Source organism: Choristoneura fumiferana, chromosome 4, assembly GCF_025370935.1.
Source record: "Choristoneura fumiferana chromosome 4, NRCan_CFum_1, whole genome shotgun sequence".
Classification (NCBI taxonomy): Eukaryota; Metazoa; Arthropoda; class Insecta; order Lepidoptera; family Tortricidae; genus Choristoneura; species Choristoneura fumiferana.
Window position 1 is genome coordinate 16864738 of NC_133475.1, and position 27581 is coordinate 16892318.

The following is a 27581-nucleotide window of genomic DNA, read 5'->3' on the forward strand; positions in this document are numbered from 1 at the left end:
ACAGTCAAACTTAAAAGTTGCCGGTGACCAAATCTCTGAACTTACAAAATCCTTCTCACGCATATCCTCCGTCTGTTTCAGGTCTCCATCGAAATGCGACATAATGGGTATGTCACAGCACGAAGCAAGTCCAAGTTCTTCAGAAGAGTCAAACTCACCGACGGAACTGAACTGCTACCGGCGGTTGGGCGAGCGAGCACCGCTAATGAAGCGGCTGGCTATGGGATTCAGTGGCGCTCTACTTCAACCATCGGATGATGACTCCACGCCACTGGTTGCTGATACACCGACAACGTGAGTTAACATTCTAATAGGCAGCAATCCAACTGTAAAGACAGCATGCACATCTAATGATACATATTGAGTTCCTAGCGTTAGGGTGAAAGTTATTGCTGGGGTAATGCTTGCCTTTTAAATTTGTGGAAATTTTCAATTGATTCTAACACTATTTATTTAAATTTCCTTATTTATTTTAGTATATGGGATGCCTTGGTTGGTGATGGCTTTTTTATGGTGGTAGAATGGTTAGTGTAAAGGAACAAAGTATGGGGATTAAATACACGCCTCGTTCAAAGTAGCTATTATTTGCACAATAATAGTAATTTTGCTTTCTTTCTGAAGCGTTCTTTTAGTCCTCTATCGGTTTCTATTAAGTTTGCAAAAACGTGGCTTCTCGAAAATATTTTCCCTACACCGTAAATCCTAACCTGGTCCTGATATTCAATGACTGTTACTTGAATTCTTAGTGTGACGGGATATGACCTCTCTGCTTGCCTATTCTCATTGCTTCTGGGTGCTTCTGCTTGCAGCCCTACAAACCTGCCGCTGTGTATTAACGGTGGCTACATCAACGAGGCTTCGGAAGCCGAGGCTCGTACTCGCGAGTCCAACCGAGAGCTTACGCCGCGCCATGACAGCCTACAGAATGATCTGGAAGAGTTCACTAAATGTAGCAATATGAAAAATGGGTAAGTTGCTTGAGCTGCTGATGCAGGAGAAGTTTCTGTCTTAATAAAATTGGAGCTCTCCATTGGCGGTAAGAAACCTATACTGATATGCTGGGCGGACTCGATGATGTAAATATGGAAATAGTAACTGAAGAATAAACTTGTCAATCTGACAACACTAAAAGTTTGTATGAAATATACCCTGAACTTGGTTTATTATTATAAGTGAATCTACTGATTAGCTTTCGCGATGTTAATGAAAGAAAGTTCCTAGAATTAGTAAATCGTTTTCTTGGTTGAGTCTTCTTTTTGTATGTAAATAGCAATAATTGGTGGAGGAAAAGGAATAATTAGTTTATCTTAGACATGCTATATAATATTAATCTTTACTGGCAAATGTAAAAACGCTCTCTGTCACAGTCCACGCCAGTTGAGCGAAGAGTACATTAATATAATTGTTATGATCATCAAGAATTAATTTGAACCTCATTCTACTTTTTTGCAGGAGCGGATCAGCTGGTTGCAGTGCAGCGACATCGTCATCGTCAGGAGCGTCATCATGCGGTGGCTCGCATGGCTCTGGCAACAACAATGTACCGCGGGCGGAGCCTGAACTGCGCTTGGCTCCGTGGTTCCAAGCTGGAATTCCTAGAGAGGTGTGTGTTCTTATATTTTTCATTATTGCTGGTTGGATATTTAACCTAAAATTGCTAAAAGTGGTTCCGAAGCGGTAACGTTTCGTGTGCTCTGCCTACCCCATTTGGGAATACAGACGTGATGTTTGTGTGTGTATGTGGATATTTAATTCAAATTAGGCTCGTTATTAATACACACAGCAACAACACAGTAACAAATTTCATGTTTTGACTCGGTACTAATATGCCTATATTGAAATATGTTCAAAATGGTCTAGGGATATAAAATATCCATAGGCACTTTTGATTAAAGTATTTTTCAACTCCCAATCACGGATCAAAAATCTTCGTGTAGACATTAATCAAGTGCAAGGGCATTTTGTTCATCTATTTAATAAAGATCTTCCTTGGTATTTACAGATAGCACTCGAAGTACTAAGCAATCAACCAGTGGGCGCATTTATGGTGCGCTGTAGCACGACGCAGACAGGATGCTTCGCACTATCAGTGCGCGTGCCTCGGGACTTCCAGCCCGCTGGCATTGCTCACTACCTGATACTAAGAACGCCGAAGGGCTACAAGATTAAGGTAAGCTTTAAGTAAACTTTAAGTAACACTACGTCTCACGATATGCGAAATCAATAAAAACTTTTAAATTTGACAAACTAAACGTATCGTTTTGTAATTCCAGGGTTTCACAAAAGAGTTTACGTCCCTCTCAGCGCTTGTAACCCACCATAGTGTGATGCCAGAGCTGTTGCCGTGTCCATTACGCCTCGCCCGGCGCCCGCCGGCCCCTCGGCCTCACCATGCCGACTTGGATTCGCCACATCCGCCCCATACGCCACAACAGACGCCCGCGCGGCGGCATCTACCGTTCAGACCACAACTAGATGTCTAGTACCTACTACAGTAAAAGCAATTCCTGTAAAGCTACACGTAGCCTTTTATGGTGGTGTGGGCTTCTATAGCTACATAGAAACTCAGAACTCTGTCATGCTATTATTGGTTTTGATCCGAAAGGTGAAGGGTCACCTCTCAGCTGGCTTGAGTCTGGGTCTGGATAAGAGCGTATAGAAATATAAACTCTCGAAACAAATGCTAAAACTACACCAATGTGACAATGTCGCAGCGATAAAAACGCAACGACAGAGTGGCAGATAAATCCTACCAACTAATCTTTCTAATGTTAATGCAAAACTTTATTATGTGTGTTACTTACTTGTTACTCTTTCATGATATTTGGATGAAATTGGATACCTGTGTACTCTATTACGATATTTGGATGAAACTTTGGTTTGTGTGTAGATAATCCCAAGAATAACATAATAATATGGTTACTTTTTGTTCTGACATTCCCACGGGTTTGAGACGTAGGTACGTTACGTAAAGTCCCAAAATTTCATCCGCTCGGTCTTAGAACATGAGATTTGAATTCAAATGCCTGATCTTGTTGCTCACGAGCCGGACTAAAAGCTAGTATAGGTACTATAAAGATTGTATGGAAGGATTTTCTAATATAAATGACGCCGCATCAGTGTCATGTACTGTCGCTCTGTCGAAAATTCGCTATTGCTGCATCAGGAACGCTTGCTTCGAACGTTTACCTTCTCCTAAAAGGCTATTTTAAATTGCTGATGGCAGGAGTGCTTTTACTTGATAGTGTTATGTAAGCATTGGATTTGTAATGAAATCTTATCAGTGCTTGTCAAAACCGTCGTAAAGCGTATAACATCCCCTTTTTGCGTCGGATTAAAACGGAATGTAAGATTTTTTTAATGCGAAATTTTTGGATTACCAAACATTATTTGAACGCGTACGTGGCTTTATACGCCAGGCCAGAGTCGACCAAACCACTAAACACCACTATCCGTCTACACCACTGGAAATCCCACCAACTCGCCGAAAATCGTAATCGTTTGTATACGCCAAATAGTGGTGTGTGGTGCCATCTATCGCAATAATAGAAGTCACGATTTCTGCGTTCCAAATTAGTTGGAAAGTTGTAATAAATATTTAATGCGGGATGATGCAAGTCCAAAACCATTTCGTTTCAAAAAAATCTTACATTTCGTTGAGCAAGCATAATCGTAATAAAAATATATTTAAACGGAATATCTTAACATGGAGCAGAATAACATCTTAGTCTCACTCCTTGACGTCTTCTCTGTTTGATTAACTGAAGGTGTTGTAAAGTTTAAAATCACGCATAGTCGTGGGTTGCAAGATTAGCAAGGTAAATGGAGTCGAAAGATTTAAGTAAATAGTAAATTTGCATCAAAATATTATTGGCTCGTGTTGTATTTTTATACATTAGATGAAAAAAAGATTGATAAATTCCCGACAGTCACATTTGACCGAGTTTCTGAGGATTCCAAACTGAAAGAAAAAATTGTGGAATCAATCATAATGTTATGACGGCATCAAAAATTTTAAATAGGTATGTAGTGATCTAAAAGTCATTAAATTATATATTATGCTCTAGTAGCTGTTGGAAGTTTGAGGTAAATTGGTGTTATATTTCAATTCACGAGTTCAGGCCTACTCTACTGTGAGCATTAATAAATAATAGAAGTGTGAATTTAAATTATTGACCTCTTGTTTACAACCGCTTGGTAATTCAACATTTGTTTTTTTTTGCTTTATACAGAACTAGGCTTGCGTTTGATCACAATCACGCCTGTCTTCATTTGGGCACGTATCTGAATATCGACAATTGAAATATCGATAGTTAAAATATTGACGGTCAAAATATCGAACCTAACCTAACCCCTACCTACTTTCTAGATATTTTGACCGTCGATTTATTTACATTAAATAAACAAATTTTCGATATTCAGATACCTCCCCCCTTTTGCCATAGACATAGACAAAAAGTATTTTTGTTGTGATAGTTTGTAACTTTTTCTGAAAATAAGGCTTAGTTTTGTACTTCATTGTTCTGTCTGTCGCTCTGATCGTCTTTTGTTTCGATACAACACAAGAAGACAAATGCCAGATACTTCAATGGACTAACATTTTTCGTTTGCCGTACTTTTCTCAAAAAGGAAATGCTATGAGCAAATAAGAAAATATTGTTTTAAAAGCTTTTAATCACATGGGTAATTGTTGGCTAAATATCTTGGGTTGGATGGTGTTTGAACTTTTGAATTGACTTATAATTGAATTGACTATATAGCAGAAATAATGTGATACATTAACACAGTATGTGTGTAAAATTATTGTAAAATAGTGTGTATATGGAATGTAATTAAGCGATAATGTGTCATATCTAATTAGAATAACGTAGTAAGAGGAATTGCGTAAGTATTTTATTTAACGCTTTTATAATTTTCTTTAAAATAAGTATTCTAGTCTTGTAAAATGTGAAAACGCGATGGTTTTAACGTTCACGCTTTGAAATTTTAAATACAGATTTTGCAAATGAATAAATTAGTTAATTGGTAAAAAAATACTTTTGCACTAAAGCTGGTGAACTGGTTGTTATTTTATTATTGTGTAAAATAATATAAAATTTCCGTAAAATACCTACCTTCTTAGCAAATAATAATAACTGAAAAGTTTGTAATACTGTATTAGTTGACCCCAAAATGTTTACAACACTGTATTGTTTTAGTAATTATGAAGCAGAATAGATTAATTTTGTTTAATCAAATAAATAACAAGTTAGGTCACAGAAAAGAAAAAAATGTACTTATCCAAAAATTGCAATAAAATTAATAATAGTTATTTCTTTAAGACTACATTGTCATATAAAGTGACATAATCTTTGTAAAATGTTGATTACTTAAATAATTGTAAACAAGATGCCTTTTAGTCAGTACCTTATGTATAAACACCGCTTGGCATTCGGATAGACGGACAAACATACCTAATTATTTTGCACACCATCCACATCCATTTCGGAATTCCGTAAATACATCACACACGTACGTTTATTTCAATTCTAAACAGACGGGCCACCATACGGAATTCCTTCGGATCTTCTATTATTTGTGTCTATGGTAGGTCCATAGATTTGTATGGATTTACTGCATTTAGTGTATATGCTAATAGCACCCAATTTTAATTGTAGGTTATCCTATTTATATATAAGTATGTCAAATGTCATGTGTAGGTCACAAAATTGAAATCTAATTTTAGTAGTATTACTTTACTCGATTGGTACAGTCACGATGCATTTTGTTAGTTTTTCTCGATTATTCCATAAAAATTTAATGAAAATTAAAAATATGCTCTGATAGAACTCTTCTCATTAATTTTTCGTGATAGACTTTTATATTCTTTAAAAACGAAACGTTGCCAGCTCAGCAGGTATAAACGCTCTTAATATCTTCCACGTCCTATCAGCCCTAGAAATAGTCATGTTATGTATGCACGTTTTGTTGTGTCAGATATTGGGGCTAGTGACTTTTGTGCCTAGCTGTCATATAATTACTTATATAATGAGTTATATCATCATCCTCATCATCATCATCAGTTCTATAAAAACATGAATTATTGTAGGGAGAAATCTTATTATTTAGGTTTCGGTTGTCAATGTTATGTATGTTTGTCTGTCTGTCATGCTTGTAATTGTTACATATTACCGTGCAGAGCGCATTGTATATTAATATATGTGACGTTATAATGCTATCGGTAGATATAGTATCTGTTGATGTTTATCAGTATGTTTATTGTCAGCTACATAAATTTAAATTTGAAATAATGCGAACTGTAATCAAAATATCAGTTTTTACGCCTGTAATACAATATCTAATACCTGGAAGAATTTATTTGTATTTTGAAATAATACTTTTTACCGATCATACTTTCTACATTTTTAATATTTTTTTATAGACTGTACTTGAGCTAAACGCAGAATGCTTTTTGTAGGTTTTTATAATCATAATAATAACACACCATTATATGATTTAAAACTTTATTATTTTCATGAACACATTTTCATTACTTTCACATTTCGAAATTATAAGCACTTTAAATATCCTTAGTGGACTTCATACAATTTCATAACTTAAGTTACAATTGGGATGTCCAAATTTTTGACAACATATAATAAACCGAAAACCATTTGGAAAAATAGACTTTGTGAAGAGTTTTCAGAAATCAGATTCCAAAAATGTGATAAATTGAAATAAATAAACAAAATTTAAATAATGACCCTCATTCGACCCTTGCAGTGTCCCGTCACAAAGGCAGTTATAAAACAGACCACACTCTTAAGCAAATTGACAGTTTGAAATGTTGCTGTCCTACTTATAATAGCAAAGAGTGACAAAGATAGAATTTTAATCACATGATGCGCACCCGGCTTTAAACAGCTGTCATTTATCGTAAAGTCCGAAATGTATAGAAGTATTCTCAATGTATTTTTACAAATTAAATTATTAAATTACTACGTTGCAAGTAAATACAAAATAATTTAAATATCAGATTTTAATAAAAAATATCTATTTACTATCACACCATTAAACAAACATAGGAATAATCGAAGCTAAAATAAGAGAAATAAATACTTAAAACTATTTGTCACGGTTCATTTAGGACCCTAAGCCGTGCTTGAATTATTGTCAAATTGTAATGCCACAGATTATGTTATGTACGCCCTGAATTTTTCTAAGCAATGGAACGTGGCTGTCTCACTGTGACGTCATCCAGCGAATTTCGTAAAAAAAAATATAAATAATTAAATACTCATCCAAATTCAAAATCAATGAAAATGGTATCTTAAAATATCCTATTCTTTCCAAAAATAAAATAAAAATTATAGGTTATTTTTTTGGTGCATCCCAATTGTATGGCAATAATCTCGCATTAAAATTCATGGATATATTTTTTTGTTTAAATATCGTAATAAAATGTATTTGTTTTGAAATGTATTTCACGTTTTGTACTCACATTGTATATCTGTAGCATCCTACAATACGGCATTTATAAAACAATTTATTTATTCACTTATAATATACAAGATAAGAAATAAAACATATTTGTTGCTGAATCTCATTTATTCCTTCTATTCATCCTTTAGATTATTTTAGGGTTCATAACTAAAGGGCGCCACAGACCCTATTATTAAATTTCAAAACAAATTCAAATTTCAAATCACTTTTATACCAGCCATTGCCAAGAAGAATGCACCGCAAGAAACTTGGCAGAAAGGAGGATGTATGGGGACCCTTAGTTACAAAACTAAAACTAAACGTAACTATATCTACGTTCAGTGGAAGTGTAGAATGCTTCCACCGTCATAAATTAAATAGTAATAATAATAATTTGATTCTGAAATTTGATTGAAATTGGAATCACAATTGTTTTCATCACAGACTTCTTTTTGTCACACATCGAGACTAAGGTAGAAAGAGAGGTAAAGCAATCGTGAATGTCAGCGTGTTAGCTAATACGGCCTCAGGACCGCTATCTGCTTGTCTAACTGCCTTCGTGCTGTATCTATTGAACCAAAATATAGGTTGATATAATATTGGGAAGTGCGTTATTTTTGACGTTTCTTCTGATGTAATAGTAGCAAACCTTTCATGTAGGTACAACTTAACTAACCTTTAGCTAGTTATTAGTTCCACAGTTTAGAAACAAGTTTCAGTTTCACTTTCAGTTTTTCTATGTCCTTACTGAGCAGGCGGACCTTTGGAGGTGGTAAACAGAAACAGAGTTTCGCGCAACAGCTCAAGTAGAACCGACTTCAAAAGAAGGAGAGGGTCCTTTGTTCCACTGTATGTATGTTTACCAACGTTTAATGTAGAGCCTCACAAAGATCTGCCTGATCTTCCCCGCCACCTGGTAATACTTACTCTAACACCCCACTGCGCGCCATCTATTGAGCCGTCAGTAGACCAATGAAAGTTCTAGCGAACTTTCTCTTTTCATGCTATGTAAACAGAAAGAGGAAAGTTCCGTCATTGTTTAGATTTAGTACCTTGTTATTATTACAGATGGCGTTACTCGTAAGTTTTTTAATGACCAACTGATAGAACGATCGAGATGAGATAGCTTATAACAAACATTGCATTGAGCTATCGCGTGGAAGAATCATAATATGAAATACTCAGGTCTGCCAACCTAAGCAGTGAAAAAAAATTAACTTCTAAGTCAACATCAAATAATACAGTCATTAAATAACGTGTTTCCAAACAAATTGCCGTAATCAAAAAACCTAAAAATACCCTCGAATACCCTTTTTAGGGTTCCGCAGCCAAAATGGCAAAAACGGAACCCTTATAGTTTCGCCATGTCTGTCTGTCTGTCTGTCCGTCTGTCCGCGGCTTTGCTCAGGGACTATCAATGCTATAAAGCTGTAATTTTGCACGAATATGTATGTAAACTATGCCGACAAAATGGTACAATAAAAATTTTAAAAATTTTTTTAGTGTAAGTACCTCCCATAGACGTAAAGTGGGAGTGATTTTTTTTTTCTCATCCAACCTTGTAGTGTGGGGTATCGTTGGATAGGTCTTTTAAATCATTAGGGGGGTTGCAAAAACGATTTTTCGATTCAGTGATTTGCATTCAACTTTAAAGTGCAAATTTTCATTAAAATCAAGCATCCCCCCCCCACCCCCCTCTAAAATCTAAACCGGTGGGTGGAAAATTTTAAAAAAAATCAAAATGGTAGTAAGTATAATCAAAATTACAAGGAAAACTATAACGGCTAGGTTTGCTTGAGAATTATTAGCAGTTTAAGAGTAAATAAGCAACCATCTACAATGACCCCCATACTAAATTTTTCACAGAAGAAAGGCTCTCCTAACACTCTGTAGATACCTCAAAAATACGGAACCCTCGGTGCACAAGTCCAACACTTTCTTTTTTTAACAACGCCGTCTACAACCTTAATTATCATAATGAGTGTTACTTAGTTACAACAAGTCTTGTCTCGTAATGCGAGTATCACACAAGCAGTTAACGTGATATGATATAACTAACTCTGAATACTGGCTATTAAATTTCATATCTCGCGAATGAGACGCTACACTTTAACCTTGATGTGACTATTATGATATTATCGCTATCTAGCTATAATACTACAGATGTCAGATGATACTAAGTAATTATGGGAGACTGGGCCTTATCAGCGGTTTGGATCGCGTTTACCATTTACATAAGTCCCCAAGTTCATTTAAACTACGTTTTATTGGATGCTTATTTATTGACATTCTCGAAAATTATATTTAGGGGCTGTTTCACCATCCATTGATTAGTGTTAAGTGACAGTTAAATGTAATGCCGTCTCTGTCTATTCGAACAAAACAAATAGAGACAGCATTACATTTAACCGTCACTTAACACTAATCAATGGATGGTGAAACAGCCCCTTAGGGTTTTAATATGTCCAGTAAAACACTTAAGTACTTGAATTACACTTTATTCAGCTAGGGAGCTTGGCTTGCATGCATACATGGTAATGTGTGTGTACCCTACATCAATCATTTTTTAGGGTTCCGGAGCCAAAATGGTAAAAAAGGAACCCTTATAGTTTCGCCATGTCTGTCTGTCTGTCTGTCCGTCCGCGGCTTTGCTCAGGGACTATCAATGTTAGAAAGCTGTAATTTTGCACGGATATATATTATATATATTGCCGACAAAATGGTACAATAAAAATATGAAAAATATTTTCTTTTAAGGTACCTTCCATTTGGGCTAAGTTTGCTTGAGAATTATTAGTAGTTTTACTTTTAAATAGCAGCCTAAGGTATAAAATGTACCTAAACTTGGAAGAATCCGTATAAAATACGAAATCCTTAAAACATTACCTTTTTTTTTGTAATGGCTACGGAACTTTATTTTGCTCGTGACCGACACGCTCTTGGCCGGTTTTTTTATTATAAAAAGCAAGAGAGTTCTACCCACTTAATTATAATGTACATGACAGGTTTCATTTACGGTCGACCGGATAACTAAGTTGTAAGTGACTACGAACCTAGCGAGTGCAGGTTCGATCCCGTGACGGGCAAGTATTTGTATGATGAATACGAATATTTGTAGGTACTTGAGTCTTGGATACATATGTATGTCTATCCGTTGTCTAGCACCCATAGTACAAGCGTCCCAAGATATTATTATTTACGTATTATGAAGACCATCCGTGTAAATTATGATTATCATCAGCCGGAAGCCGCCCACTGGTGAACAAAGCTCCACCTGGTGGGAGGGAGGCCTGCCAACACTTAGTTTTTCAGTTCGTGGTCGCCACTGGATGACTTTTCACCCCCAACGGTTACCTGATCTTCGAGCGATGTGGCCAGCCCATTGCTACTTCAATTTGCATATTCTTCGAGCCACGTAAGAGGCTTTTAGCTCTGATGTCGATGAGCCGTTTGAGTTTTACTTTTACCAACACATTTACTCATTCATTTTTATTTACAAGGAAGATGACAATGCCAAAGCCACGGCAGGCGTTGTCATCCGAAGAGTAAATAATGTAGATAAAACTTGACTGGTGGCAAAGGAATTGCTCATTAAAGACCTAACGGAATAACTCTGTTAAATAAAGTTGCTCAATACATATTTTAAGTGCAATTTTCTCGGAAAGTACTGCAACAAACTATCGTTGCAGCGAGTACACTTCCTGAGGCTAATGACGTCGTCAGCCTCGACTTGCCTCCCGAATGGACTATTTCTGAGTAGTTTTTATGTTTGCGCTGTGCTATCTTCAAAAGCAAAGCAAAGTAAAAGCAAATACATAATAATAAAGAGATGAACTTTGCATTTGCTCATAATATAAGGAGAAGTAAGTAATTTCCAGAATTACATAATATTATTTACAATACAATGCATTTTAATACTTATCAGTATGTGAAACAATTTAGTCCAGTTAAGCATGTTTTCCAAAAATGATGGAAAAGTCTTGAAACCGAACCCAAAGTACAAAATATTTAATTTTCAAATATTAAAAGTTTATAATAAATAAAATAAGTACACAAGGCTCTGTTATACCAAAACCGTATGCGCAAGTTTTAATTAGAATAAACGTCCACTTTCCCACGTTTCATTTTGAATTTTTCTATAAGCAAAGCTGCCTGTGATAATCGATAACACTGATTTGTACCATCGGAGAATCTGAATTATTATTATTATTATTCCCCTTGATGGCGGCCTTAAGGCTTGGGCCAATGTAAAAAGAAAGAAAGAAAGAAAGAAAATACATTTATTTAACGCCATAAAAAACAAACATAGGAACAAACATAGAACAAATAAAGACATACATGACGGTAAACAGGTCCCCACTCAGCATAATGCCACGGCAAGCCGTGGCGCTGATTTTCAGTGAGGACCTTATCTAAAAACTAACTTAAAATATAAATTAAAAATAAAATAAAACAAATATTAAATTGTATGGCAACACCGGCTTAAACAGTCAGTAATGTCAGTTACGATGACAGGGTTGCGGTTGATTCTGCAGAACGCCAACAGTTTGACAGGAGCAAGAAAATAATATTAACGCTAAATTGAAAATACAAACTGAAATATAGATGCACAGAAAAACCAGAAAAATAAGACCAGCACTGGGAATCGATCCCAGGTCCTCGGCATTCCGTGCCACATGCTATACCGCTACACCACTACTGGTCTTATTTTTCTGGTTTTTCTGTGCATTTATATTTCAGTTTTTATTTTCAATTTTAAAAAAAATTAAAAAGGTTAAAAAAAAACAATCTTAATATTAACGCTGTTGCGGGAGTCATGTCACAAATAGGACACTCGCAAACAAATCTAAATAACTAAAGAATAATGACAGCGGTTAATTTTGTGTGTCCCGCGAAAGTTCAACCCTTGTACGAGGGTCAAACTGAAAGTTCTTAGAAAATCAAAAACTGAGCAAACTAGCAAGTTATTAGTTATATTATATCTTTTCAAAATAGTGTCCATTCACATCAATGCACCGCTGCATCCGATGGAACGACTGAGAAAAGCACTTAGCCCACTAGTCCTTAGGGGTCTCTTCGACGGTCTTTTGAAACGCACCCACTGCTTCCTCGATGTTCACAAAAAGTTTTCCTCGAAGTTTTTCTTTTATTTTCGGGAATAAATAAAAATTACAAGGTGCGAGGTCGGGTTTATACGGCGGGTGACCCAGTAATTCCACGTCTGACGTCACTAAATAGTCGATCGTTCGCCTGGCGGTGTGCGACGAGGCGTTGTCGTGGTGAAGAAGGATCCTACTTCGAGGTCGTTTCTCCCGAACTTTTTCCAATACAAGTGGCAAACAATTGTTAGTGTACCACTCTGCAGTAACTGTTTTTTGATCCTCTAAAACAATTGTCGCATACTGACCTGTCCTTCCGAAGAAAGAGGCCACCATCTTCTTTCCCACGCTTCGACCTCTCTTCACTTTAGTTGGCAACCCCTCGAAAGGAAACACCCATTGAGCAGACTGTCTCTTAGTTTCTGGATCATAACCGTAAACCCAGCTTTCGTCACCCCTAAGTATGTCGAAAACAGCATTTGAGTCACCTCCGTTAAATCTTTGAATCATTTCACGGCACCTATCAACCCGACGGTGTTTTTGGGCCTCGGTCAAATTATGAGGTATCCACCTCGCACAAAGCTTCCTGACCGCTAAATGTTCATGGAGGATTTTATGTACTTGACTCATACCGATGCCTAAGCTTGTCCAAATCTGCTGATACGTCACTCTTTTGTCAGTCTCTATCACACGCCGCACAACACTGATGTTAATTTCAGTCGTCGCCGTAGAAGGCCGTCCCTCACGCAGATCATCGGTGAGATTAGTGCGACCACGTTTAAACTCATTAAACCAGTTGTAAATGGTCGCACGAGATGGGGCTTCATCATGAAAGGCCAATCGAAGTCTATCATAGCTTTCTTGTTGACTTAAATTACATCGAAAGTCATAAAAAATCATTGCACGAATATTTTCTCGCGTTAAATTCATGTTGACGTGACAAAGACAATTTTCAATTTGCCGCCAAATCGAAAAACAAATGACAAATGAAATTGGCAAAGAGTTCCATATTTCCAAAATTTAAATTTACTTTTTTATTATGTTGTTTACAAGTGGCCAGTTCTAAAAACTTTCAGTGTCGCCGTCGTATGCAATTTAGTTTCCTAACTGAATTTTAATTCACAAACTGGTTACAAAGCAATAATGATTAGGGATGCAGACTAATGAACTCGTTAAACGAAATTTAAATAGCCAATGACTCCTCCAATAAATTCTAATATAAACTCAAAATTTAAGGGTTTAAAGTATAATTTCAAAATGTAGTCAAAATACACCTAATTCCTTTTGAAAACTCGCTATTCATTTGTGTTTCGAGTACTCGGGCTCTAAATGTTGCAACGTATCAAACGTTTGGAAAGCAATTAGCGAAGCCAAATAAGCGCAGACAACCAACAGAACGCAGTGATGAAATCTGTGGTGGCGTTGCCAGCGCAGAATTTACAAATTTCGAGTTCAAGATGAACGGTAATGAAATGGATTATTCCCTGTAATTCCTTTAATAGAACCATTGCGATTTATTTTTGACTAGCTTTTTCCCGCGGCTTCGCCCGCGTGGAATCTGGTTATCGGGCGCTGTTCCCTCGGGAACTCTGCATTTTTGCGGGATAAAAAGTAGTCTATGTCACTCTCTGGCCCATAAACTCTATGCCAAAAATCACGTCGAAACGGGGCAACGGATGGACATTAAAAACGGACGAACATACAAACACACACACTATCGCATTTATAATATTAGTATGGATTTTGGATGAATATTCGGGCGTTTCAACCACCATTGATACAATAAACATCCACATCCGACACATATTGGACACCAGTTAATTCTAAACTCCGTTAGAAAGATGTTGATAATAATGACTGCCCGAATTTTCACCCTTTTGTTCCTTTACAAGCTACTTTTTTCCTCACTTGAATCGGATTAAGTGCGAAAAAGCGAAGTCCTTTAGCTAAAGTTACACTGTCGTTGGAACTAAGTACAAGGAATAATTTAATGAAATCGCGTGTAGATAAACCAGAGATGGTCAGCCATCTAAAGTATTGACCGTCTTTAATGTTGCTTAACTTCGGAGAGCGATTTATTTTTAATCATGACACCATAACTAGACAGTCAAACTCAACCACGTACCAGGGTGAGATCATTGTGCTACTGAAGTCATATTGACATTCCATACAATCTGTCGAAGAATATGTCTGATATGCGATTCAGTAATTTATTGAATCAGGCGTTACTTTGCGGAGGTCTATATCAATGAACTAAAAGAATTGCTAAGTTTATGCAAGGTTCATTTGCTCAATCGAGCTATGAATATTTGCGTTTCATAACAATTTTAAAACTACCAAAGTAGTAATTCATATACCGCCTTACCTACCTACTATATATTATTAAAATTTAACATTTACAACGAGCGACCATACATTAACGGCTCCAAAACTCCATTACCAAGAGTGGAGTGTGAAAATCTAAAATAGATTAATGTTTTAATCGCGAAGTTTAAACACATCTGCTTAAAGACTTAACAATCTCTTTATTACCTCATTACAAAGTAAGTTCGCTTTATTGCTCGAACTCGCAATCCCGGCTGTATCCAGAAGCAAAGCAATAACAATTATAATAATGCGTTAATAAAATAATAATCTCCTAACGGCTTAAGTTAATGGGTGGAAGATTATGGGATCTGCTATTCAGTTATAGCGGATATAGCAGAGCCTGATGTCAATATTCGACGTCAATTTACCTCAATGCCAATTGTATACGTTTGATGGCAATTTGATGACTCTATGATGGAAGAAAACGTTACTGGCTTCTGCATCAATCCAAATTGGTTAATAATAAAGCTAAACTTTCAGGTCTTTGTTTTAACCCCAGGTGAAATTCAAGCAAATATAAAAATAAAATCATTTCTAATTTCTACTTTTTTAATGTAAGGCCGAGAAAGAGATGTCGGGAGAAGATTGGACATATAAGCAAAGAACTGTCCTGACATGTTCCAGAACGGGAGTTGAGGAAGTCAAGGGAGGCCTTTGCCCAGCAGTGGGACAGACACTATAACACCTGGTAAAAAAAAGAAAAATTAAATAATTTTAAAACAGTACGAAAAGAAAAGTACTGCTCTAGTGATTGTTGTGATTGTCTGGCTGTTACATAATGCTTAGGTACAAAAAAATCTTGACTTTGAAAAGCTGAAATTCTGCAATACAACTACAAAGCTACAAAGAATAATTCAAACATCCTGCACCGTACTATCGAAGTAAACTCGGACGTATATATACAACTTTCGAAGCTCTTCCTTTAGACTTCGGTTCCCAGTCATATTATTACACTAGCCCGGAGAGATAGGTATTTAGTAACTCAACTTTTATAGACCGAAGGAAAAATTCAGTATGTCACATAATTTACGATGTAAAACAAAAACGACCGGGTATAATATCTATCAGCATTGCACGTATTCAATCGAAGATAAGTACAGTCACGATGATAATTTTGGGCTGCGCGGTAGCGATGCGGCGCAGCGAATAAATAAACTAGCCGCTGGCGGAACGCCAATAGTACAGTTGCTTAAGTAAACAAAAGCTTGCGAAGGCAACGTTGGTTACGTAAATTAATATTTAGAAGTTGACTGCAAAAACTAGTCTTTCTCTTTTTGTTTCTTGCATAGCGCTTCCTTGCAAAGCACAAGCGCGTATTTTTTTCTTTAATTAACACTTGTATTACTCGGGCAAATATTCGAGCGTTTTGACCGCGCGGTCAAACGTCATTAGCGTCCCACGTTTATATAACACAACGGAAAGACAAGTCACAAGAATTTTAAATAACGCTAAATTCAGCATCGGTATTGACTTCAACTTTCATAAAAAAACAACCCTGGGCATTACCTCTTAAAAAAATCCTCTTAAAATAACACCCGCGAAGACACCAATGACAAAAAAAACGCTGCAAAAACGCTGAATATTCGCCCACTTGCAATTGGCTATTGAGAAATAAAAATGTACGAATATGTCTATTGCATGTACATAGTAAATACTAGTCTTAGTGGTACTGGATGTTTTTACTCCTAATATCCCCCTACCCTAATTAGGCGTGTAATATTGCAAAATCATTTTTAAACAACATTTACAATGCATATTATGTAATAACAACAATAACTAATGAACTAAAAGAAGTTCTTTGCTCACCCGCGACACCTTATGATGGCTAAGTTTATGCAAGATATGCGTGTTTATCTAGCTACTAATAGCTCTGGTTGAGTTCGAAACGCGTCAGTGTAGTGTGGTGGTGGTTCATGAAAAAGCATATCATGCATAAACTTAGCTATCATAAGGTCGCGGGTGAGCAAAAAAATTTTTTCAGTTCATTGATATGGACCTCCGCAACCGCTAAGCTTAAAATTATGGCCAAAAAAATACATAATACTATAGTAGGCAGAAAGCAAAATAAGCAAACGACTTTTTTTCATTACATGAAACAGTATTGCGACTGACTGTACCAACAGTCCGAAACAGTGCAAGTTAGGAATGTTCCCAAACTGAATAAACACAGCTTTACCAACACGATGTACTATTTATTTGGAAGCTTCGCAGCGTTCGCTTTAAATGCTTGTCACAGGTTTTATTTAGTTATTAATGTAATAGCCACACGACGAGAGTTGCCTCTGGTTTTTAGAGTTTTTGAGAAAATTCGGTTCATACGACTACTTCCGAATGCTGCCGTCGTGTCTATGAATTAGTGTTTTTATAAGTGACATGTTATGAAATAAAACGGGTACTTTATTTATTAGTGACAAATGTCAAATCACGAGTTTGAAGTATATCACACTGAAATGTTACAACCCCCACGAATAAAGAGAATGTAGTGTAAACAAAGATCGAAAATAAATCTCAACTCAGGTGTAAACCACTCCATATCGATTATTACTGATCTCTCGATGTGACCTTCCCCTACGGCTGCCTTGATGGGTACACTGACACCGAACGATTCCGAGAAAATAATGATAGGGAAGGATTTTTCATTACGTGTATGTCCAGAACCTAAGGACATCATCTTGTGGAAAATAAACATGAAAAACCGGCCAAGAATGTGTCGGACACGCCCGAAATAGGGTTCCATACGCCATTACGAAAAAATTAAGTAATATTTTTCTAAGGATTTCGTATTTTGTACGGAATATTCCAAGTTTAGGTATATTTTATACCTCAGGTTGCTATTTACTCTTAAACAACTAACAATTCTCAAGAAAACTAACTACCATCCTCAATTTTTTAAATTTTTTCCACCCACCGGTTTAGATTTTAGAGGGGGGGGACACTCAATTTTAATGAAAATTTGCTCTGTCTATGGGAGTTACGCTAAAAAAATTGTTTTTATATTTTTTATTGTATAATTTTGTCGGCATAGTTTACATATATATTCGTGCAAAATTACAGGTTTCTAGCATCGATAGTCCCTGAGCAAAGCCGCGGACGGACAGACAGACAGACAGACATGGCGAAACTATAAGGGTTCCGTTTTTGCCATTTTGGCTACGGAACCCTAAAAATAAGAAGCACATTTAAATAATGTACGTAACTAAATTGTAAGACAGGGCGTCTCACGAGGCAGCGTGAGCGATGAAGCCTTCAAAATACAATCAAGCTACGGCAATTTTGTAGGCAAATTAGACATTCATTGCCCAAAATGTGGAAAGGTAAACACGGCTTGATTTCAATTAGGCATCCTTGAGCTGTAGCCTAATAAAACGAGTTGTTTGTTCCAAACCTTCAACGTCGAATTTTTGTTAGAATTGCGTCGCGGAGAAAAGTGGAACTGCATTATGGCTGTTATTTACGGCGCATGTTTTTGGAAAAATATCACGGAATCCTTGAACCCATCTGGTTTTTGGGAGAGTAATTTGTTTTTGTTTTCAAGGCTTGTTTTTGTTATTTTTTGGGGAAAACATGATTTTTGCGATACACGGGTATTAAATTAGGCACTTTTCAACATTCATTTTCGGTTATCGCTAAACTGTCATGAATTGACTCATGTTCCGAACGTAACATTACGTTAAAGTCCTTTTAAAAGCAGCAGTACTGTACTTTTACCTGATTTTATTTCACAATGACATAGTTTCACCACAGAAACAATGCCGTGCTCCAAATTATTTGGAGCGTCGTGCCGGAAGTAGCGAAGACATTTTGTTTTCCCTTCCTTTGAGTCTTTCTTGGGGTTTTATTGTTCCACGTTATTAAATGTTTACGGTGAGGTGACAGGTTGTTGAAATTATATTTTTAGTTGGTTTTTGTCAATTACTTTTTACGGGTTAGAGTAAAATGTTGCGTGAGACACCAAAGATATCTGGAATTATATATTTTTTTAACAAAAAATAGAACTGACTACAAAAAACCATGAAAATAATTATCTACCAGTCTGAAGTCGGTGCCTCAGCACGAGCCAGCAGGAGTGATTGAAGCCCAATATACTCGTATAGTTGTAGGTGAGGTAGACGATTATAGGTCCACTCCTGCTGGCTCGTTCTGAGGCACCGACTTCAGACTGGTAGAAAAATATTTTCATGGTTTTTTGTAGTCCGTTCTATTTTTTGTTAAAAAAATACGCTTTTTAGTGTAAAAGATCTAAGATACAATAGTTTAATGTCAACTGCTCGTCACCTTTTACGAAAAATTACTTTTCCGATGCAAAGACGTTCATTATTGACGAGTCCTGGTGCTTTATCACATTACCCGTTCCATTTCACCATATGAATTACGATGAGCTTAAATTGCTTAGCAACTGTGTTAAAGTAATTGAAATTCAACCCGTGAAGTACTTGTTATTGAGTAGTCGCTTTATGGTAAAATTTGGTCTGCATCATCAGTTCCACTTGACCAAATGATGATTTTCAAGAGCAAATGCACGAGTTACTCCGAAGTATATCAAAATTATCATAGGCGTTCCTACAATATTTTGAAGAATTTAGCTCGACATGTTTCGGGCTAATCCGTAGCCCTTCGTCTTCGGAGCAACGCGACTCAGCGGCTGCTGCAACACGCGCACTGCGCGCCGCCGCTCTGCTGTTATCCGGGTCATTATATTTAATATGAGTGAGTCTCACGGTAGTTTTATGTTCAAAATATTTTGAAGAGTTTCCTCGATTTCCCTAGGATCCAATCATCAGATCCTAATTTGGTGCTTATGGGATCTAATTGAAAGCATTCAATACAATACAATACAATACAATAACTCTGCCACACCAACACAGTAAGCAGTACAGAAAACACAAGTATATACATAGAGATTTTCTATGGTAAGCAATAGGCGGCCTTATCGCTTCAGAGCGATCTCTTCCAGGCAACCTTTACAATCGACAGAAATAAGGAATACATTTTAGCAGGTGGCGCAATTTACAGTAGATTAGATCAGTATCAAGAATACATAAAACTAACACGTGGGAACTACGGTCCAAGCTTTCTTATTCTGAGAGAAGGCGTGCCCAATAGTAGCTCCCTATAAAAGACTTATGTGTATGACTGACAAAAAAAAGCAGAGCAGAGCAAAGCCACGGGATAAAAATAGTCGCATATAAAAATTGTAGGTACCGTAAACTGCTTCAACTTTGCCCTCTAGCCCCAACATTGCCTGAGTTGATTTAGAGTCGATAACTTAGCACTTATAGGTTTTAAACTTTTATCTACATGGGAATTATTATTACTGGGGGATAAAAGTTTTTAAAACCTAAAGGGTGCTAAGTTATCGACTCTAAATCGAATCAGGCAATGTTGGGGCCAGAGGGCAAAGTTGAAACAGTTTACGGTACGGTCCAAAACATACAGCGTCGTGAAAGACCGTCCCATTGGACAAACAACAGGACCTGAGCAATCCATTTGTCATCTTTTAGGCACAGAATCCTGAAAATTATTTGTATAAACTAACCAACAAAAAGTTTGAAAACCCCCGACTTTGTCAGTTCAAAGTTCAATATATCAAAAACAGCTGAACCGATTTTGATGAAACATTGCTAGAAAACCTGCTTTCAACAAAAACCTCATTCAAATCGGTCCACCCGTTTAAGAGCTACGGTGCCACAGACAGACAGACACACACACATACACACACAGACACACATAGCGGTCAAACTTATAACACCCCTATTTATATAAAATATAAATTCAAAATGCTTTCGGCTGTAGTAAGTATTAAGTAATTAGTTGCCAGAGTTATAAGATGATTGCAGAATCATGTACATACCAGGGTGAAACCTTTGTGCTATTAATGTCATGTTCAGATTGCATACTTTTGTCAAGAAAACCATAGTGAAATACATTTTGTTAAAAGGTTACTCTGATACATAAATCAGTTTTATTCGACTGTACAGTCGAGTTCATAAGGTTGTGAGCAAAAATTTTATCAAAATATCTGAACACGCTTCTGCGCCGTTAACAAAAGAGTCATGTTCAGATATTTTTGATCAAAATTTTGCTCACAAGTTTATGAACTCGACTGTACATACATTAAACATAAATACTGAGCAGCACAATTCACGATAACATAAGCATGCAAAATTTAAGATTCTAAATTACATTATCTAGATTCAATATGTTTACTTCAATAACTTTACATTAGTTATACTAGGTATGTATCTCTTATGACATATACAGTAACTACTGTCAGTGCAAGAAACCACTTTAATTTTCTTTCTTTCAAATATTTTGAAGTACAGTCACCAGCACCAATATCTGACACAACAAGCGTGCATAAATAGGACTAGGGCCGGAAGGACCTGGCAGATATTAATGCTGGTCACTGTACTTACGGATTTGTCATTGGAAGAGGCCGTTTTTTATTACTTGATATTCATAATATTTGTTAATAAGTATAGTGTAAGTGTTAATGACGTGATGTTACGACCATCGGACCTAACCAAACTTAAGTTAAAACTGCAACGTAATGGGCAATATTACTGCAAGTTCAACCGCTCGTACGGTTAAGTTAGCACTTAGCCCAAATGTGAGGTGTTAGTTGAGTAATTCTCACAGCCCCTTGAGGCAATAAGTTGGCTAATTCACTTTCCTATAATTTGATACGGCAGCAAACGGCACTGCGAGAGGATTGAAGGAACGATATCACACAACATTGTGTCCAGAACCAAAATTTAATTACATGAATGTATTTTGGAAATACATGGAAATATGTACTGATTTACAATACAATACAAATATTCTTTATTGCACACCAGAAATCAGTACCAAAAATTTAAATAGACTCATAATAATATAATATTAACTATTGATGGTACAAATGGATTTTTAGGAACACAATAATTAAAATTAGACTAATTTAAAAATATTAATAAAAATAAAACAAACTAATCACTAAACTATAACTAAAAGAAATTTTAAAATGTGTCTCCCCGCGGCATGGATCCAAAGATGCTGGTAGCGTTTCCTCGCTGTATAGCAATGCTGATACGTTGTGCGATGAAGCTGCCAGCTCTACGGTCCCCTGTGGTATCCTAAACTATTGATTAATTAATTATTGATTTTAACTATCTAACTATACGGGAAATCGGGGTGTTTTCCTTCTCAATTGGCATATTATATCGTTTATTATCGATGAGCCACAAGGACCGTTGTTATCAATAGGATATACTCGTAAAAATATGCTAGTAAGTGTCTTGAAAATAGGATTACCTAGTAGAAAATATTTGACACGTATTTTTCTTTTGACATTCATAAGTGCTTCATAGATAGCCTAAATTGAATAAAGATATTTTGACTTTGACTTTAAAAAAAAATGCTTCATCTTCGTAATTTTTTGTTTGTACTTAATTTAGAGTTTCCCATCACATTAGGCAAGTTATGGACTACAGTGTAATATAGTTATATTCACAAAAATAGACGGGAATAAGAAAGGTAGTACCCATATAACTTCCTATACAGAAATCTAGACAATTTTCTTTGGACTCTCTCCACAAGAAGCTTATATGCTTTCATGCGGTTCACAGACGATTGCATTATATTATAGCTTACTGCGAACAAATGCATAGTATAACACCCAGTAGTGGGGTTTATATTCCCAGCTAGCACCTAAGAAACTTTTTCTCTTTTGTTCGAATCCCATAAATCCGAGTAAGAAATGGGATTGTGTTTTATAATTTCCACATTCGCTATGAGTTCATTTAACTGTAAATCTACTGAGAGAGGTGAGGTGTAGCGACAGAGACGTGGAGTTAGATTGTGCTCTAACTTAGATGACGTGAGGGCTCACGGGGTATAGGAGTGGTGGCACAGGGCGAGCGGAAGAGATCGCCATTTTGGTTTTATTGAATAACAAATATTGATAAGCCATGATAGTCTAGTGATTGATAGTAGGATCTCGGGCAGTGACCTGTGAGTTGAAACCCGGGCTCAACTTCAATTTTAAGGCTAGTGTCGAGAGAAGCTACGGTTTCGGTTACAATTTTGTTTTCGGCCAAAAATCAAATTTCGGCCCTTATTTCATTTCTATCATAAGATAGCCGAAGGTTCTGGTCGAGTGTAGCTCTTTAGCACAACTATATAAAGAGAAGTCTGAAAACCTTATTTTTTATGTCTATTTATGTCAGTAACCATCTATGATCCCACACTGCGTAACTAAATTTTTCTTAACCCGTCACGTGTCCCTAACTAAAAGTTAGGGACTAATGTAGTCTTTAGGTAGCGATACTGATATATCGCATATCTTCAACTTTTTTTTTTCTTTGAGGCCTAAATTTGATGTTAAAACACAAGGAGCACTTTGTAACTAAAAAAGAAGCCGAAACTTCTTTTTTGTTTCGTTTACGGCTTAAAATACTGTTCTAAGTGACAGTATGGTTTTTATTTAACGTTCTATCTTCTCTGTGGATGTTTGTAATGTAAGCCGAAAACCTTTTACAGCTGTAGCTCATAATGACATAAAAGTATTTATATCCCAATTCGGTAAAATATTAAAAAACTTTTATACCAACTCATGGACTATGGGTTATCGAACATAATACCTTATACCTATACTCGTATGTTCATACTCATAGGTACAGCGAGGATTAAAATCAGCTGGCTACCTATCCCAATTAGCTAATTGATTCTCTTGTACGTGCGTTCATTGTACAAACAGTCATGTCATGTCATGTTTATGCGCGACTGCTTGCTTTCATGATGGATTTTAATCCAAAAGCTTCTGTTGAGATAAATTTTACAACCTTTTTTAATAACTGCTGGCGAGCTAGTGCTGGTAAGTACAACGGTTTTAAGTTACAATGGGTTGAAAGTATAACTATCGTTGTAGTTATAGTGTAAAACGTCAAGAGTTCGTAAGTGTGTGTTGCCCCAAGTTATTAAGTTTGTAATAGTAAATTGACACAACTCACCCAGTTATATGGCTTTTAAACGAGTTGTAAATTTAGCACTAAAAGCACATATCTTCAAAGTAAAAAAATCGCTGTCAATAAATTAAAGCGAAAGTCTAAAAGTTAAAGTTAAAATCGAAATAGCTATCAAGCACTTATGTATGTAAAAAAAATTACCGTCAGTTCGAAAAAATCGCAGTTGAGAAGACCCGACCCGGCAAGAAAATACAGCAAAAGCGTCGTTTAAATGTGTTTATTCAAGCTTTAAAATATTAAGATTAAGAATAAGAAAGGTTTACTATCTAGTAGAATACACGTACAAAAACAAACACTAAACATACAAATATGCCCGAGCAGCCAAAATGGCCGCCACTGAGCTATGTCTCACGAAAGATCAGATCAGAGGATGCTCGTAGGTATTATCCGTGGGTTTGTAAGTTGTTTAATTTTGCAAGTCGAATTTTACCGACTTCTAGCGATTAGATTGACTTTTCAAATGAAACTAAGTATATATACACTAGCTTTTGCCCGCTACTTCGTCCGCGTGGAATTCGGTTATCGCGCGCTGTTCCCTCGGGAACTGTGCATTTTTTCGGGATATAAAGTAGCCTATGTCCCATAAACTATCTCTATGGCAAAAATCAATTCGATCCGTCGCTCCGTTTCGACGTGAAAGACGGACAAACATATAAACACACTTTCGCATTTATAATATTAGTATGGATGATACTTATAGAGATACAAGTACAGATATTGTGAATAATGTATTTCCATCGGGAAATGTCGGATCTCAATCGGAATACGACGGCAACCGCGGCGAAGTGTCGATCAATTATGTATTAAATGAATGACATTTTCAAATCCATTAATGTGAATCAATACGGCTGTTCGATGAATACGGAAACTAATTGTGAGAGAGCATGATAAATCCGAAATCACATTATCCGACAAAGAACGAAAGTCACCGACGTTGCTCAAAGAATTAGTTCACTGAAGTGGCGCTGGGCTGGCCACGTTCTCAAATGGAGACCACGGACGGGAAAACATAGTGCACTTGAACTGTTTAAGCCTGTGTTGCCATACAAATTAATTAATATGTTTTTGAAAATCAGCGCCACGGCTTGCCGTGGCATTATGCTGAGTGGGGACCTGTTTAGCGTCATGTATGTCTTGTATTTGTTCTATGTTTGTTTTTATGGCGTTAAATAGATGTATTTTCTTTCTTTCTTTCTTTAGTGCAAGGGGGCCTGAGGCACGGTGGATGGACGACCTTGAGAGAGTCGCTGGCGGCGGATGGATGCGAGGGGCTGAAGACAGAGTGTTGTGGCGCGCCATAAAAGAGGCCTATGTCCAGCAGTGGACTGGCTGTAGGCTGCTGATGATGATGATGATGATGATGATGATAAAAACAAACTTTTTCGATAAAATGCGATCGAAAATTATTCCGCAACACATCTGTTTCAGGTAGGTACACGAGTATTTGAAAAAAATCTAACTTAATTTTTCATTTCAATGCACAATGCGCCTTATTCGAAGTCTCACAGTAACCGAGTGCTAGAAATTGAAGTTGGAAACCTCATCGCCGCAGTGAGCACTTTTATGGTCGGGAATACAATACTTTTACAAACTTCTCCTTACAGCGCTTACAGAAGCACAATACAAATATGCCTTCTATCATACAGTTTTACACGGATTTTGTATTGAGCTGCATTGTACGAATGGCTTTAAAACTTTCTAGGTAAAAGTAAAGAATTGTATAAAGTGAAGCGCAGTTTTTACCCGCTTAGGTGTAGCCTGAAAATAGAGATATATATTTGTTTTCGATTAAGCCGTTTTTAACCCCCGTCACAAAAAAGGGTGTATAGTTTGACGCCTTTGTCTGTCTCTCTGTTTGTGGCATCGTTAGCTCTGAAACCAATGGATAGTTTCAATGCAGTTTTATTAAAGTAAAAGCAAGATTTCTTGCGGTGGTTTTTAGTTGTTTTAATTTATATGTAGATATTTAATACCCCTGGTGTAGCCGAAGTTTATGGGCGGTGGTGATCTCTTACAATCAGGAGACCCACTTGCTCGTTGGTCATCCAGTCGAATAATCATCATCCCAGCCTATATACGTCCCACTGCTGGGCACAGGCCTCCTCTCAGAACAAGAGGGCTCAGGCCATAGTTTCCACGCGGACCCAGTGCGGATTGGGAACTCCGCACGCATCATTAAATCGCTTCGCAGGTTAGTACAGGTTTCCTCACGATGTTTTCCTTCACCGCAAAGCTCGTGGTAAATTTCAAATGTAAATCCGCACATGAATGTCGAAAAACTCAGAGGTGCGAGCCGGGGTTTGAACCCACGACCCTCTGCTTGAGAGGCGATAGGTCAAACCACTAGGCCATCAGCGCACCAATCAAATAAAAAAAAAAAATATCGTAACTAATATGATTGTCACTCAAGGTAAACAGCGAGTTTTTATTATTTCACATTTTTCCATAGCATACAGTTTCTGAATTATTTTTACACGCTTATGCAGATTTTTGTCATCAAAACTGTTATAAGTGGCATAGTATTTCAAAAGGCGCCCGCGAAAAAAAACCACTGTTGCGGTTTAAGCAATGATTGCGTTATTTGGAGTGTTTTTGTATTTTTTAATTCAACTTCATTGCTGTCGCTGCGGTGGCTCGGCTGACGGTCTCGGCCGCCACGGCCTACATTGCCAACTTAGTGCCGGCCGTTCCTACAGACACGCGACACTCAACGATCTCGTCCGTCGAGGTCTCGGCTCCGCGTCCATCCCCGCGACCCTAGAGCCTACAGGTCTTTCTGCTGCGGACGGGAAGAGGCCCGACGGTTGTACGTTGGTGCCGTGGCGTCTGGGGCTGCTGTGGGCTTGGGATGTTACATGCGTGGATACGTTAGTCCCGTCCCACGTTCAACGGTCTGCGCGGAAGCCAGGGACAGCTGCAGACGATGCCCAAATCGTCAAGTGCCGCAAATATGCCTTTCTTAAGGACAACTAGTTTTTTGCGGCACCTGCGGTCGAAACCTTTGGGCCTTGGTCGTCCGACACAAAAAAGTTAATGAAAGAAGTGTCGGGCAAACTAATCGGCGTCTCTGGCGACCAAAGAGCAGGCTTTTTCTTCGCCCAAAGACTGAGCCTCGCAGTGCAACGAGGCAACGCGTCTTGGGTACAATGAGCCTTTCAATTGTGTTAGTTATTGTGTTTTTTTCCGTGCATCCATGTCTCAGTTTGTATTTTCGACGAAGTTTAAGTAACTTAACAAAGTTCTAGACAACTAGACTTGTTTTTCCTTTTCAGATTTTACTTAAAGTTCTTTTAGGGCAGTCGATTTTGAATTAAAAAAAAAACCCCAGTTATTTATTAGTCCGCACACTAAACGTGATACGAAAATCCAAAGATTCATAAGTTTTTAGCCATCTAAAAGCATGTTTTTTTGTAGAAGACTTAATGAAGTTAGGGCTTAAGGAGTTAGGTATTCTACAGTCCCTTAATAGTTTTCTGTAGCTTCGCTAGAAACACGTACAAACAAGTTCAGTGGAGAACTCCTACCCCGGGAAACCACAATTAGTTAGTTTACTTAAGAAAATCTTTTACCAATCAATTAAACCGCACTTGCACAAAATTAACTTTGCACCCGGCGAAATCAAACAACAACGAAAACTGTTCCAAAATTT

At 37.1% G+C, this 27581-nt stretch overlaps 1 protein-coding gene across 3 annotated transcripts in view; it reads left to right on the plus strand.

The window, feature by feature from the left end:
- LOC141427566 (EGFR adapter protein-like) overlaps nucleotides 1–7580 on the plus strand; it is a 271634-nt gene extending 264054 nt beyond the window's left edge. For 2 of the 3 annotated variants that reach the window (XM_074087140.1, XM_074087142.1), the window contains 5 exons: nucleotides 82–294; nucleotides 810–968; nucleotides 1453–1603; nucleotides 2003–2170; nucleotides 2274–7580. In XM_074087140.1, the coding sequence (XP_073943241.1) occupies nucleotides 82–294; nucleotides 810–968; nucleotides 1453–1603; nucleotides 2003–2170; nucleotides 2274–2483 (901 nt within the window). In that variant the 3' untranslated portion in view covers nucleotides 2484–7580. The remainder of the gene's footprint in view (nucleotides 1–81; nucleotides 295–809; nucleotides 969–1452; nucleotides 1604–2002; nucleotides 2171–2273) is intronic. The other variant, XM_074087141.1, reaches the window with a different exon arrangement.
- The last annotated feature ends 20001 nt before the right edge of the window (nucleotides 7581–27581 follow it).